At 35.9% G+C, this 14,427-nt stretch overlaps 3 protein-coding genes and 1 pseudogene across 6 annotated transcripts; all 4 read left to right on the top strand.

Moving 5' to 3' along the window:
- Positions 1–2,541: 2,541 nt before the first annotated feature.
- On the top strand, positions 2,542–6,123 carry LOC111796538 (tropomyosin-2-like). 2 transcript variants are annotated; one of them, XM_023679198.1, is made up of 6 exons: positions 2,542–3,014; positions 3,104–3,376; positions 4,223–4,380; positions 4,556–4,661; positions 4,757–4,882; positions 5,690–6,123. In XM_023679198.1, the coding sequence occupies exons 1-6, from the start codon at positions 2,823–2,825 to the stop codon at positions 5,825–5,827; spliced, it is 993 nt and encodes a 330-aa protein (XP_023534966.1). In that variant the 5' UTR covers positions 2,542–2,822; the 3' UTR covers positions 5,828–6,123. The 2 variants fall into 2 exon arrangements, with proteins under 2 accessions (XP_023534966.1, XP_023534967.1); XM_023679199.1 differs by having other exon boundaries at positions 2,945–3,018.
- Positions 6,124–6,671: 548 nt separating this feature from the next.
- On the top strand, positions 6,672–11,134 carry LOC111797243 (28 kDa ribonucleoprotein, chloroplastic). Of its 2 annotated transcripts, XR_002815503.1 has the most exons (5): positions 6,672–7,158; positions 7,245–7,343; positions 8,257–8,541; positions 8,644–8,854; positions 9,768–11,134. XR_002815503.1 is itself a non-coding variant. In XM_023680200.1 (4 exons), exons 1-4 carry the CDS (start codon positions 6,769–6,771, stop codon positions 8,773–8,775), a joined length of 906 nt encoding a protein of 301 aa, XP_023535968.1. In that variant the 5' UTR covers positions 6,672–6,768; the 3' UTR covers positions 8,776–10,023. The 2 variants fall into 2 exon arrangements, 1 of the variants encoding a protein (XP_023535968.1); XM_023680200.1 differs by having other exon boundaries at positions 8,644–10,023.
- On the top strand, positions 10,305–10,416 carry LOC111797753 (annotated as a pseudogene).
- Positions 11,135–11,950: 816 nt separating the features above from the next.
- LOC111796451 (blue copper protein-like) lies at positions 11,951–14,345 on the top strand. Of its 2 annotated transcripts, XM_023679053.1 has the most exons (3): positions 11,979–12,780; positions 13,278–13,373; positions 13,914–14,340. In XM_023679053.1, exons 1-3 carry the CDS (start codon positions 12,612–12,614, stop codon positions 14,216–14,218), a joined length of 570 nt encoding a protein of 189 aa, XP_023534821.1. In that variant the 5' UTR covers positions 11,979–12,611; the 3' UTR covers positions 14,219–14,340. The 2 variants fall into 2 exon arrangements, with proteins under 2 accessions (XP_023534822.1, XP_023534821.1); XM_023679054.1 differs by lacking the exon at positions 13,278–13,373 and having other exon boundaries at positions 11,951–12,780; positions 13,818–14,345.
- Positions 14,346–14,427: the final 82 nt, after the last annotated feature.

The following is a 14,427-nucleotide window of genomic DNA, read 5'->3' as shown; positions in this document are numbered from 1 at the left end:
TCCGATGGTGGCCACGTTTGATATTATCTAATTATCTTTAATTTAAATTATTAGATTCATTAATTTCTTAATTAGTCCATCCAAATAAATAATATTTTTTTTTAAAATGACGTTAATAACAATATTCAATCCCTTAAGAAAATTGTCCGCATTTAAAACTGTATAAGATTCCTATGATAAGTTGACCTTCCCCCTTTATTTTTCTTCTCATTACTTATTTATTGTTTTGTCACTAATAATTAAATAAGGATTAAATTTTTTATTTTAAAAATACAAGAAATTAAATAAAAATATTTAAAATTTTAAAGTAAGAAGGTATTTTGTTTGTTTATAATTTAAAGCCTAATTGTTTTGGAAACACGTATTTATTATTTATTATTGTATGATTTTTTTTTAATGATAATTATTGTTCTTAGTTGACAAATTTTGTATTTAATTTTTAAAAAAATTGAAAGTGATTTGAAGGTTAAAATAGCAAGAAAATAATTATTCAATTTTTATTTTATTTTATTTTATTTTGTTTAAATGCATTGGTCGACTAAAGATGGGTCATAGTTTTCATTATTCAAACTCATTTATCTCTAATTTATTTAAATATTTGGATAGAAATTGCTCTTCAATTTCATCTGGTATGACTTTATTATTCTTTTTTTTATATAAATATAAATATATAATATAGTTTTTGAAAGATAAATGCTAATAATATGTTTTATTTTTTTTAATTAAACGGTCTAAATTATTAAATTTATTTTTTAGTTTAGAGTTTAGGCTTTTCAATGGAATTAAATTAAAATTTTAGTTTTTTACATATTAAATTAAAACTATTAATTTATCATCGTATTTTTTTTATTATATGAAATAAAACCGGTTGAGTAACTTCTGTTACATGATGAAAATCTCACACCGACTAATTTTAGAAATTATCATGGGTTTATAAACAGAGAATATTCTCTCCATTGATATGAAGCGTTTGGGAAGCCGACTAATTTAGGGAATCATCGTATCATTGTGGAGAGTCGTGTTCGTTTAACATATTATAAAATAATTAATTAGTTGCTAAAATATAATTTGCAATTAGAATAATAAACTGCAATTATTTTATTAAATCAAATTTCAAATTCAATTACACAACAAAACACGAGTTATCCTTTTCGCCGTCCAACGACAATTACTGCTCATCCATCGGGTCGTAGCTTGAAAGGGAAGTTGACTGACGACATGTCGTTCTCCTCTTTTTAGAAGGCTGACTTTGTAAATTCACAGTGTTTTTTTGGTATAGTTTTAAAAGGAAATAAAATCATTATTTGGCTTAAAAAAAAAAAAAGACACAAATATTTTTATTTTTATTTTTAATCTCAATTAAATAGTTTAGTTTTTTTTTTTTAATAAAATTAAGACATATTTTTAAATGGTGAATTATATTTAAAAAAACTACTTTCAATTAAGCAATAAAAAATATTTAACCTAAGAAATAATACACATATTTTAGAAACAAACCAATAAATTGTGACGGGTAAATTTTCTATATTTAAACTTTATAGAATTGTCATTAATGTAACAGTAATAAAAAAACATCGATGAGCCAATTCAACCCGACTCGTAAAATAGAGAATTGGATTGTTTGGGTCACTAAATTCGGGTTGGTTCAAAAGATTTCTCCGACCCAATTCGTGTAGACCCTTACTCCACACCGCACCAATTAACCGTTGAGGGCTATTCTCCGATCAAAGTATAGTGATAAAAAAAGAAATTTTAAATCAAAATAATAATATAAATGTAAGTTGGAATGATTAATGAAATGGGCAACCAATCATTGGAAGCTATAAATAATGTTTATTTTATTATATTTTTAGTTTAAGATTGTTGAAGGGAAGATTCGTGTTGGGCAGAACCGGATGGGTTGACCAAATTAAAATTTAAATATTTTATATTTTTATCCAAAAATTTATTGTATTTATATTAACCGTCTACTTATCTGCCACGTCACAGCCCTATATATATATAATACGGATTATTTATTAGTCCGGTCGTGTCGGGTTTCATTGAATCCCAATATATTACCAGAACCGTTCAATTTTCTTTTTTCAAATAAAAAAATTATTGTATTTAAAAAAAAATTATATTTTTATTATTATATGAATGAAAAATTATAATGGTTTGTTTTAAAATATTTAAAAATTTTAAACATTTAATTAATACCCTTAATTTTTTTTAAATGACAGTGTTGTTATTATACGAACGAAAATCGTTTATTTACATTATTTTAAAATTTAAATAAATTGGACAAATATATTAATAAATTTTAATTACACATAATTTTTGAAATAACTTGTAATAATATAAAAATAAATTAATTTCTCCAACCTAATTTTAAATAATATAATTTCGAATATCTATAGTTTTTAACCTTTAAAAAAAAAAAAAGTTTTTTATTTTTATTTTTTTTATAATAATTGAAAAAAAAAAAGAAAAAAAAAAGAGTGTTGGGCCGTATAGGGCCGTGGCGCCGAAAAATCCATAAAACTCAAATATACTACAGTAGAGGAACCAGTATTTCTTCAACCCGCCCAAGAACGCCATACGCTCTCATTCAAAGTGGCGCCATAACGGCTACATCAGAGAAGCCATGAATTTCGATTTAAGTAGCTTTTGAAAGGAGTTGGGGGAACTCTGTTTGAATTCTTTTGATTCAAAATAGGTTTTCTTTTTCATGTTTTTCAGATTTCAAAGACATCTGCGTTCGCGTTCTGGAGTTTTTTTGATTTCTAGGGTTTGTGCAATTTGGAATTTTTGAAGATCGCTAGGGTTTACTGGATTCGGTGATGGATCTTCCTTCGGAAGTTGAGAATTACATCAAGGAAACAATAGATCATGCATTAGGTCTCCCTGTGTCAGTGGAGACGCTGGAGTTGAAGCTTCGTGTCTCTCAGGATTCTCAGAGGCGGCTTGCTCATCATTGCGATGCTCTACAGTCCAAAATCAAAGAGAAAGAACAGTTGATTGAGCGCAGTAGGGTCCGTATGTGTTGTTGATTTATTGTCTTCATTTCCATTTCAAGTTTTTCGTTTTTCCTTACGACATGGGTTTCATTTCGCTGTTGTAGGCTGAAGCGACAATGAACGCTCAAGCTTTGAAGAAATTTGTGGATGAGAACCGTAAACTGGCTACCGAGTGCTTATATCTTTCGGGTCAATGTGAGAAATGGGAGAGAGAGTGCTCTTTATATGATCATGACCGAGATGCATTGATGGAGTTCGGGAACGAGGCGGATCAGCGTGCAAGGGAGGCTGAGAATCGTGTTCATGAATTGGAGGAGGAGGTTAGACAGTTATCAGATGAACTGCAGTTCTTTAAACATGAACACGAGATGAAAAAGGTAATAGCATCTCCTCTGAAGCACTCGTGTGTTGTTAGTTTATTTACGCAAATGGCACAATGAATTGGCATTTTTTAGATAATTGGTGAGAGTTTCTAAATTGCTGTACTCGAAAGAACGTTAAGTGCAACCGAGGACTATCTGCGGTATCGGCCATATGAAACTGGCAATTTGGATGAAGTAAAAGTGAGGCATGTAAATTTCCATTTCTGGGGAGTGCAGTGCAGCTCCTATTTGTGTGAATATAATACCTGTGGGATGTAGTTGCGTGTGTAAGATTGCATCCTAGTTTGTTTGGATATTTACAGGATTAATTGGTGGGCTTCCATTTTTAGATCGAGTGCTATGCTAAAATATTTATGAACACCTGGGGTATCATTTGCAATGCTTAGTCCCCCCTTTGATTGTTTTTTTGAGTTGAAGGGTCATATTCATATAGTAATGATGTTGTGACTTAAGTGCTTTAATTAGTGGAATTGATATTAGGTGACTGTTTAAGCTGCTCGATGTCGTTCATTTTTATGAACAAAGCATTATGAAATGTTTATAACTGTAAATAATGGTCTTATTTGAGCTCAGAAATTGTTGTTTAGTTATTTCATTGAAATCAACTACTTTGTTGGTTAGTATTTATGTCAGTTGACAGTGATTGACTGTAGGATTGGTGATATGTGATAGCTGTTCTTAGTTTAGGAATTATATATTCAATTTCCTAACAAATTTTACTTGTTCCTTTTCACCTCCCTATATTGTCCGAACTTTTGAGTTGAACCCGCAAATCAGGATAAAGTTCTTCCATTTTTTGAAGTTAAAATTGATAAATGTGCATGTTTTACAATGATTCAGGTTGATTCGTCTTCTGATGGTAGAGATTTGGAGGATAACTTACTCGAGTTGGTTTTACCAACATGTAATTGTTATGAACGAGTTACATCTGCTCATGCATTTTTAGAAACAAGCATTGATCAAGATTCAAGCCAAAAGCTTATGAAAATGTGGAATTGGTGAGACTTTCTTTAATGATTTTTTGTTTATTTCATTATGATGCAACATTACACCCAATAATTTATGGAACTGCAAAGAAATAATGGTAGAAGACAAAAAATGCAACTTAATATTAACCTTCTTTAGGTGTTTAGGTTGCAACTCTGTTAATCTATGTTGAAAATTTTCTCCTAGCTTAAAGCCTTCAACTCAAAAGACCCTATCACTAGCTGCATATGTGAAGGCTGTCGAGAAGGATTGCGAACATCTGAGGGTAAATCTACAAAGAGCTGAAGAAGAGGTGAGCGACGGCCTTTTTTCGGGAATGTTGCGTTTTTTATGTGTTTTGAAACCTTATTTGGCCCCATTAGTAGCGTGCTTATGCTAGTTATGCAGGTGAAATTGTTGTATGAAGATAATATGCTTCTGGACAAGGAGAACAAGAAGTTGCTGAAACGGTACCAGGAAGATAAAACCCAACATTCAGGTGATAAGCAGGCCAACAGTGAGTCTGCCGCCAAGGTGAGTCTCATTTATATTATGTACTCGGAAGCTGTAATTTTCTGTCGTCTTGTGGGTGTTTATCAAAGAGAAAACCTCCCCTAACATACTCGTTTCGTTTTAAAGCCTTGAGGAAGTCCATAAGGGAAAGCCTTGAGAACAATATATGTTAGCAGTGGGCTTAGGCTGTTACAACTAGTATCAGAACCAGGTATCGAGCAGTGTGCCAGCGAGGACGCTGGGCCCTAAGAGGGTGGATTGTGGGATCCTACATTGGTTGGAGAGAGGGGAACAAAACATTCCTTATAAGGGTGTGGAAACCTCTCCTCAACATACGCGTTTTAAAAACTTTGAGGGGAAGCCCAAAAGGGAAAATCCAGAAGGAAAAGTCCAAAGAGGATAATACCTGTTAGCGGTGGGCTTGGGCTGTTACAACTTATTTACAACTCAGTACCATTTATTTTATGTTTTTTAAAGGTATTATTACTTTCTTTTAAGTTTTTCTTTGTTTCATAAATCTACTTTGGAACCAGTGTTAAAAAAGAAAATTAGTTCTCATTATTATATACGCCCGTGTGTATATATATATATATATATAGGCAACTTAGGCTATAGTTTCAAAAGGTGTTTTTAAAGAGTGAAAAACTAGGAAAAGCTAAACAAAGAAAACATAAGTGAAACTAAATATTATAAGCTTGTTTTTGAAACTAACAACAAATGACTCATTTGATAACTATGTGTTTTTTAGTTTTTGAAAATTGTGCTTGTTTTATTTGTTACCAGTTGTTTTTAATCGAGATGTAACATCATCTTTGCCCTCTTATGCAGTCAAATAAGCGAAAATCATGCCCGAAAATCAGTATTCCGATTGAAGAAATGAATATTATTAATGAGGCTGATTCTACCCGACAACCTCTTTCACCTTTGCAACATAACTCACCCGACTCGAGAACACGGAAGAAGTAGTTGCAACCCAAGAATAACACAGGTTATCCCCCCTCCATTTTCAAGCATAGACTGAGCTAACATAGCAAAATTTGAATATAGATACACTATAACATAATCTAGAGAGAAGTATGTTGTTGAGCTCTTCTAAATGAAAGAGCCTTTCTTTCACTTCTGTGTTTCCTTTGCTGCTCAATGTTATCAAGGAAACTCTCTTCTTGGTTTCGTGCCAATGTAGCTGAATTCTTGTTGTTCCTCCTGGTCTGATTCCAAATGATACTTAGGCTTTGGATAAAATGTTGTAGCCATTTTGAAACTTATTTGAATGCCCATACATCATAGTTTGGAAGTTAAAAAGGTATAAAAACCTTATTGTTAGGATGCTATTTCAGTGCATGGTCAGGTTCTCAAGGTATGTGCCAGAACAACTGCGGGTCTACGTTTTTTAGGAATTAGATGATTGTTGATGAAATAGCGTATAGGTCTTAATGGGATGATACGAAATAGAGTAATTGCCAAATTGGCATGCGAGACCGGGAAGTTAGTAAGACATAAAGGGTAAAACGGTAGAAAATATTTGGAAAAATATAAATTTTACCTTTAAGCTTTGTATTTAACTTATATCCAATTACTTAGAAAACAAGAGAAGGATTCTCCACGAAATAAATAATAATTCCTGGTTTATTTTTTATATATACGTTTAAATTATTCATTTTCAATGAAAAACTCCCGTTTTAAAAGGAAAAAATAAAAATAAAAATATATTTTCTAGAAAAAAATAAAAATAAAATAAATATATATATGGCTTAGTGCCGAACCCGCTAAAATATCCAGATATTACCATCCGAAACGTCGACGTTTTAAGCCTTTTCTGAGTTCCCTTATCCAATATTAATAACCCACGGCGTAGCTCTGTGTTGCTTTTCAGACCAGGAGTGAGCAGAGTGCGGTGAGCGCCGACAATGGCTCTGGTTCGTCTTCCTTGTTCTTCCTCCTCCTTATTCCTTCGTTCTAATCAACAGAATCTGGTGTTTATCTCGCCTCTCTCATGTCCGCAAAATCCATCTTATTCCAACAATGGCGATATCAAACTCTCTCTTTCGCGCTCTTCTTCCTCACTTTTTTCTACTCCCCTCGGCCACAATCCTTTAACTTCTATTAGGGCTAAGAGAACCAGAAAGTTTGTTTTCCAGTTGGCCTCAACCTCCCAAGACGATGCGGTTGCGAGCTCTTCTTCTGATGCTGAGGAATTTTCTCGAAACAGATTGCTTGCTCAGAACGTGCCTTGGAATTCTACTCCTGAGGATATTCGTTCTTTGTTTGAGAAATATGGTACTGTCGTAGACGTGGAGGTATGTAACTTCAGTTTATTTCTATTGCCATTTCTGTTTGACGCATTTGGTTTACTGCGGATTTATGATCGGTCTTTTTCTCTCAGCTTTCAATGTATAACAAGATCAGAAATAGGGGCTTGGCGTTTGTCACAATGGGATCACCTGAGGAGGCCCTTGCGGCAGTTAATAATCTCGAATCGTATGTAAGCAGGATGCCGTTTTTCTTAGCTTGATCATTTTTCGTTTGTCTCATTGTGTTCAAGTTCGTAACCGAGGCTTAGAACAGTGTTTACCTTTCACCATGGAAGAATAGTCGTAATAGCAATTGAATGCGTTTGAATTAAGGAATAGTTTGATTTGCTTGTGTGTGAGATGGAATGTGAGATCCCACCTACCGAGGGGAACAAAAGGTGTGGAAACCTCTCCCTAGTGCACCGTTTTAAAAATCCTGAGGCTGACAGCGATGCGTAACGTAGAAAAATGGACAATATGTACTAACGATGGGCTTCGGCTGTTACAAATGATATCAGAGTCAGACACCGGGTGGTGTGCAGCGAGGACGATGGCCCCCAAGTGAGTGGATTGTGAGATCCCACATCGGTTGGAGAGGGAAACGAAACATTCCTTACAAGGGTGTGGAAACCTCTCTCTAATAGAAGTGTTTTAAAAATTGTGAGGTTGACAGCAATACGTAACGGGCCAAAGCGGATAATATCTACTAGCGATGGGCTTGGGCTTGGGCTTAGGCTGTTACATGGAAAAACTGATGAACCGGAAGAACTCAATTATAAATTTGCATCCTGCTTGTGTCCAGTGTGTTGCAGTTTCTTTAAACTTTTGCTTCTTTTGTGCTTTTGAATATATTATTACAAGGGAACAAGTTATTGACTAGAAATTTTCAGTTCTTGTTACTGTGTGTTGAAGCAAAGTACATGGTCTTTCTATTCATTTCAAAACTTTTACTATCATTTACTATCATGTGTGTTGAACCAAACATGAATCTTCTGATTCATTTGGCTCTCACTCCCAATTATTGCAGGTGTTTATGGGCAATGCCCATGTCTTTTTGAACTCTTGTTGGCTTTTTATTGAATGAAATAGTTCACATGAATGCAGGAATTTGGGGGTCGTACTCTGAAGCTCAATTATGCTAAGGTTAAAAAGGAGAAACCCTCCCCTCCCGTGAAACCAAACCCCGTTACTTTTAATTTGTTTGTTGCAAATTTGCCATTTGATGCAAGAGCAAAGGACCTCAGGGAGTTCTTCGATTCGGGGAGTGGGAATGTAGTTTCTGCACAAATTATTTTTCACGAGAATCCAAGAAGGTCTTCTGGATATGGTTTTGTTGCATTCAAAACAAAGAAGGATGCCGAAGCAGCTATTTCCGAGTTTCAAGGGAAGGTAATTTCAGTACATTGCTACCACAATTTTTAAATGAATAGCCATAGGATCATAAAATGTGAATATCAGCATTCTTATGGTCCTTAATCTGCTGAAATGCAGAATTTCATGGGAAGATCACTTCGTGTTGCACGTAGTAAACAGTTTGTGAAACTTCCCTCAGAAGAGAAATCCCAATCTGAAGATACATCAACTGAAGGTGTGGAGCTAGCCAGTGCTGCTGCTGAAGTTTAAAATTCAGAAGCCTCACTGGAGGAACTAAGGAGTTTGCCATCAACCTTTCTTTCTTTTTCTTGTTCTTCTTTTCATGGAGGTAATGCTATCTAGTTATTCAATTAAGGAACACATTCCTTTCCCTTTTCTTTTACCTATAAATCTCCTACCTCTAATGTTTAGATGATTCAAAGTTGGATACCCCAACAAAAAACGCTCATTAGATCATTTACTGTATCCTTTTCTCTATATGAAGTCTTAATGGTGATTTATCAATGCACGTTAATGTAATTGAATTTAGCATTTAGTCAATGAATGAATACAAATGAACTAGGTTTCATAGTTGAATTGGCATCTTATGACTGTTTAGGTTCGAGGGGAGTTATTCCATTGCATAGTCACAGTATTGTATTGATTCAAGAACAAAGGACAATCAGTGCAATTTGATCCATGCGTATTTGCTTTACATAGATAGGTGGGTGGACAAAGCATTCCCAATATGAATTTTTGGTCATGTGTACTATATTGCATGATCTCAGCATTGTACTTGCATTCACATTCATGTGTACTATATTTCATAATTGAGAACATTGAAGGACAACCTGTACAATCTGATTCTTTTTCTTTAAATTGACAAGTGTTTGGTGGGGTGGGGAGGAACAATTCCTCCATCTTTTCTCATTCATGTGTGCTATATTTTGCATAATCACAGGGTTGTACTGAATCGATAACATTGGAGAACAGTCTGCCATTTGTTTGTTTAGATGATTCATTTCAATGCTATAGGAAATCTAGTGCTTTTGAGTTCATGCATTTGAGTGAACATTTGTTGATTCATATTTCATGAATGCTGGCTATCCCTTCAGTGTGAAGATGCAATGGATAGATATTATCCTCAAATGCAGTGTTGATTGTTTGTTCTTGTTCAAGCCATAATAAGTTTGAGCTTCATATATTCTTCATATTACTATATTGTTTCTCTGTTTTCTTCTCTTCCCCTTTTTTCTGTGAAGGTGGCATGCGGGTCGGGTTGGAGATATGGCGTGAGTTGCGTTCGACTGTGTTTTCAAGCCTGGTTATAATTTCTTTCTTTATGTCTCTGTCATTCTCTCAAATACTCTTAGTTCCAAACCTTTATATGATTCATTCTGAGCTTTGGCGAATACTTGCTTAGACATGTTGTTTTCCTTTTCATTTAGGTTGTCTTCAGTGTTCTAATGATGTTGGATTTGCTTGTGTGAAATAGTATTAGCTCGGTTTTGGGACCAAGCCAATAAGTTAGTAGCTAAACCACTGCCAGAATCTTCCTACTCCACTGTCCTTACCTCTCAAGCTATGGTTCTAGTTGGGTTCATCATCTTGAGCTAGCAAAAGTTTATTGTCCTTTGAATAGATGTTTTTCCATCTAGTTCAACACCGAGGTTAGAACATTCTTGTCTCAACTTCTCAGTGAAAAGAAGACGAACGATCGCCTATGAATTAGGTACCAATCCGATTCCATAGAATTTCAAGTAAATAGCATCAAAGGAATACCATTTCCGTTCCCGTTGATTTCATTTTGATTTCGGGGGACATCCGATAAACTTTGAACGATATAGAGAAGATTAGCATGGCTCCTGTGCAAGGATGACATGCACAAATCAAGAAATGGTATAGGGTATTAGAGCTAATCATCAGGTGGTGTGCCAGTGAAGACGCTGGCCCCCAAGGGGAGTGGTTAGTTGGAGAGGGGAACGAAACATTCCTTATAAGTGTGTGGAAACCTCTCCCTAGTAGACGTGTTTTAAAAACTGAGGTTGACGACGGTACGTAACGGGCGAAAACGGACAATATCTGCTAGCGGTAGGCTTGGACGGTTGCAAATGCTCATTTCGATTCATTTTTCATTTTGATTTCGAGCGATCGATTGATGCGTTGCCCAAATCCGGCATGGCATTGTTCAGTTTTGCTAGGGGTTCCAACCTCCAACTCAGTGAGAAGGCAGGGAGTTGTGGAGAATAACAGTGGTGGGGTGGTTGGCTTGTTTGTGTAGGGAAGGGGACCCATGAAAGCCCCAACAACTCACGTGGAATTATGTCTACGGCAGTGCACAAATTAGGGATGGTAGAGCCAAACCACCACCCAGATTTGTTGATTTAGACAAATAATGCACACACACAGTTCATCTTCCATGTGAGTCCTTTTTTACTTTTTGACTCTTCCTGGTTTGGTGGAATGTTATATCATAACCAACCACATTTCCATTCATGGACTAAGGTTTAAAGTTCATCAAGATATCTATCTTATAAGGGTTCGATTTGTCACAATTTGGTTACATTTAATTTCTCTCTTCGCTGTTTGTATCTTTGCAGATAAGAAAACAAGCTAAATCAGGATTAGTCGGCAAGTTTTCTAGTTGGGACAGTGACAATCTGTCAATAAGTTCTTGGCTTGGCATTTTAATTCCTCCTCATTCTTAGTTTACAAATATTTTAAGCTAAATTAATATAAGCACTTGTGAACTTTGCATTTTTAATAATACTCGAGTACTTTTATTAGGGTTTTCGTTTAAAAAATGTCGTTGAACTTTCAAAAGTTTCATTATGTAATAGTTCAAGTTCACTGCTAGTAGATTTTGTCCGTTTTGGCTTGTATTGCCGTCAGTCTCATGGTTTTGAAAAACGTTTGTTAGAAAGATGTTTTTCATAGTTTCGTTCCCTTCTTCAACCGATGAGAGATCTCACAATTCACTCCCTTGGAGTCCAGCGTCTTCGCTGACACATCATCTAGTGTCCGGCTTTTATACTATTGGTAACAGTCCAAGTCCACTGTTTTAAATATTATCCATTTTGGTATGTTATGTATTGTCGTCAGCCTCACAGTTTTAAAATGCGTCTATTAGGGAGAGGTTTCTAGACCCTTGTTTTGTTCTCTCTTCAAACGCGTCTATTAGAGAGAGGTTTCTAGACCCTTGTTTTGTTCTCTCTTCAAACTGACGTGGAATCTCATACGTCAATACCCTTAATTTTTTTTTCTAAAATTAAAAAATATCCTCAAACCTACCTAAAGAAGTTCAACAAATACTCCTACGATTAATATATGAACAGAATTGTTAGTTCTACGTTTCAAAATAGCATTAGATATCTTTCATTTAGGTTATATTTTAATAAAATATAAGGTTTAGTAGGCATGAAGCATTCATTATACATCATGCCATGCCACCTCCAAAGGATAATTATAATCCCAAGGACTTTCTACCACAACAACCGCCACCTTGACCCCAAAGAAATGGCACCAAAACTATCATTGTCTGGACAAATAAAATGAAGCCACCTTCACATGCATTCCTTCATTTGCACACAACCTATGCCATTGACTCCTCTCATCAAATTTGGCCCAAAATACATGTAAAACACTTATTCACCTCTTTCCCTATGCACATAATTTACCCCTTTTTCTTTTGTCTTCCAACAGCTTAGCAAAGGAAATAATGGTTTCTTGAAGATATGGTAACCTAAATCAAAATATTATAAGCTTCTTCATACCATACTGTTCATCAATATTTGAACCCATTAAAGGGTTTCAAAAACTAAGAGTAATTTCAAACTTTCTTCATTTAAAGAACTAAAATTCCCCAAATTCCCATTATGATGATAGTGGAAAGTACTTAGCTCAAAGTATTAGGTAAAAAGTATTTGTTAAGTTATCCCCCACACCACCAAAATTGTTTGAATTAAGACCAAACTTCACTGACTCTATTAACCAACAACTCCCCCTTCTTCCCCATTATATATATGCAAAGCCTTCAATCCTCTGTTTCCATCCTCAGATCTCTGCCTTGCCCCCTCTGTTCTACTTGTTAAATTTGTTACCTTCTAATGGCGAGCTTCCATGGTGGACTTGTTTGCCTCCTGGTTCTTGGGTTCTGCATGGTGCACCCGACCTCGGCTACTGTTTATACTGTCGGAGACACTTCTGGTTGGTCTCTCGGTGTTGATTATGGCACGTGGGCTTCTGCGAAGAACTTTGTCGTCGGCGACAAACTTGGTTTGCTAATGATTCTTCTGTTCTTTCTCATTTGGAAGTGTTGTTGAATGTTTTTCATGCATTTGTATTTTCTTGTGTTCACCTGTTGTTTCTGTTAGGAATCACGATTCTATACAAGGGTATGATATTGTCCACTTTGAGCATAAGCTCTTGTGGTTCATACTAGTGGAGATATATTCTTTACTTTTAAACTCTGTGATCATTCCCTAAAATTTCCTAAATTAGCAGACTCCCTCCCAAGAGGCGAACAGCTTTTGTGAAGTCGTATATGCTCATGTTCATCTCTTCTTTCTCATGGGAATAACGTCGAACAGCTTTTGTGCATTCGTATCTGCTCATATTCATCTCTTCTTTCTCATGGGAATAATGTCGAACAGCTTTTGTGCATTCGTATCTGTTCGAATGTTTATTTACTTTTTCTTGTGGGAATAACGTCGAACACCTTTCGAGCATATTTGTATTTGCTTATATTTCCTTCTCGAATTTCTTCGTGACAGCGTTCAACTATGCCGGAGGCCACACGGTGGACGAAGTTAGTGCCAGTGACTACAAAGCATGCTCGGCTGGAAGCTCCATAACTTCCGACAGTTCAGGCTCCACCACCANATGCATTTGTATTTTCTTGTGTTCACTTGTTGTTTCTGTTAGGAATCACGATTCTACACAAGGGTATGATATTGTCCACGTTGAGCATAAACTCTCGTGGCTCATACTAGTGGAGATATATTCTTTACTTTTGAACTCTGTGATCATTCCCTAAATTAGCAGACTCCCTCCCAAGAGTTGAACAGCTTTTGTAAAGCCGTATATGCTCATGTTCATCTCTTCTTTCTCATGGGAATAACGTCGAACAGCTTTTGTGCATTCGTATCTGCTCATATTCATCTCTTCTTTCTCATGGGAATAATGTCGAACAGCTTTTGTGCATTTGTATCTGTTCGAATGTTTATTTACTTTTTCTTGTGGGAATAACGTCGAACACCTTTCGAACATATTTGTATTTGCTTATATTTCCTTCTCGAATTTCTTCGTGACAGCGTTCAACTATGCCGGAGGCCACACGGTGGACGAAGTTAGTGCCAGTGACTACAAAGCATGCTCGGCTGGAAGCTCCATAACTTCCGACAGTTCAGGCTCCACCACCATCACCTTAAAAACCGCCGGGACTCACTACTTCATTTGCAGCTCCATGGGGCATTGCGATGGCGGCATGAAACTCTCCGTCACAGTCGCTGCTGCCGGAGGATCGTCCACTTCTCCGTCGTCAGGGGGCGGCAGCTCCACCACTCCGACGTCCCCAGCAAGCGACACCCCTTCCGTCACCGGAACCACGCCGACGACGAAGCTTCCAGCTGGTTCCTCGAATTCAGGGTCGTCTCTTTCCCCCAAATTCTACGCGATTTTGGTAGGTTCATTGGTGTTGGCTGTGGGTTATTAAGAAATTGAGATTATATGCGTAAATGTTTCTGAGATTTGAGATCGGCGTTGGTTTGAATGTTGCCGGTTACCGTTGGTCTATTTTCCACATACTTAATTAGTAAATTAATTTTGCATTTTAAAGCTAATCAGAAATTTATAGCTTAATTAATTAAATTAAGGAATCAAATTAAAAACTAGGGTTAGGGTTTTGGGGGAGGAAACCCTTCA

This window comes from Cucurbita pepo, chromosome LG06, assembly GCF_002806865.2.
Source record: "Cucurbita pepo subsp. pepo cultivar mu-cu-16 chromosome LG06, ASM280686v2, whole genome shotgun sequence".
NCBI lineage: Eukaryota > Viridiplantae > Streptophyta > Magnoliopsida > Cucurbitales > Cucurbitaceae > Cucurbita > Cucurbita pepo.
The sequence above is the reverse complement of the archived record's forward strand: the minus strand, read 5'-3'. Positions and strand labels throughout refer to the sequence as shown.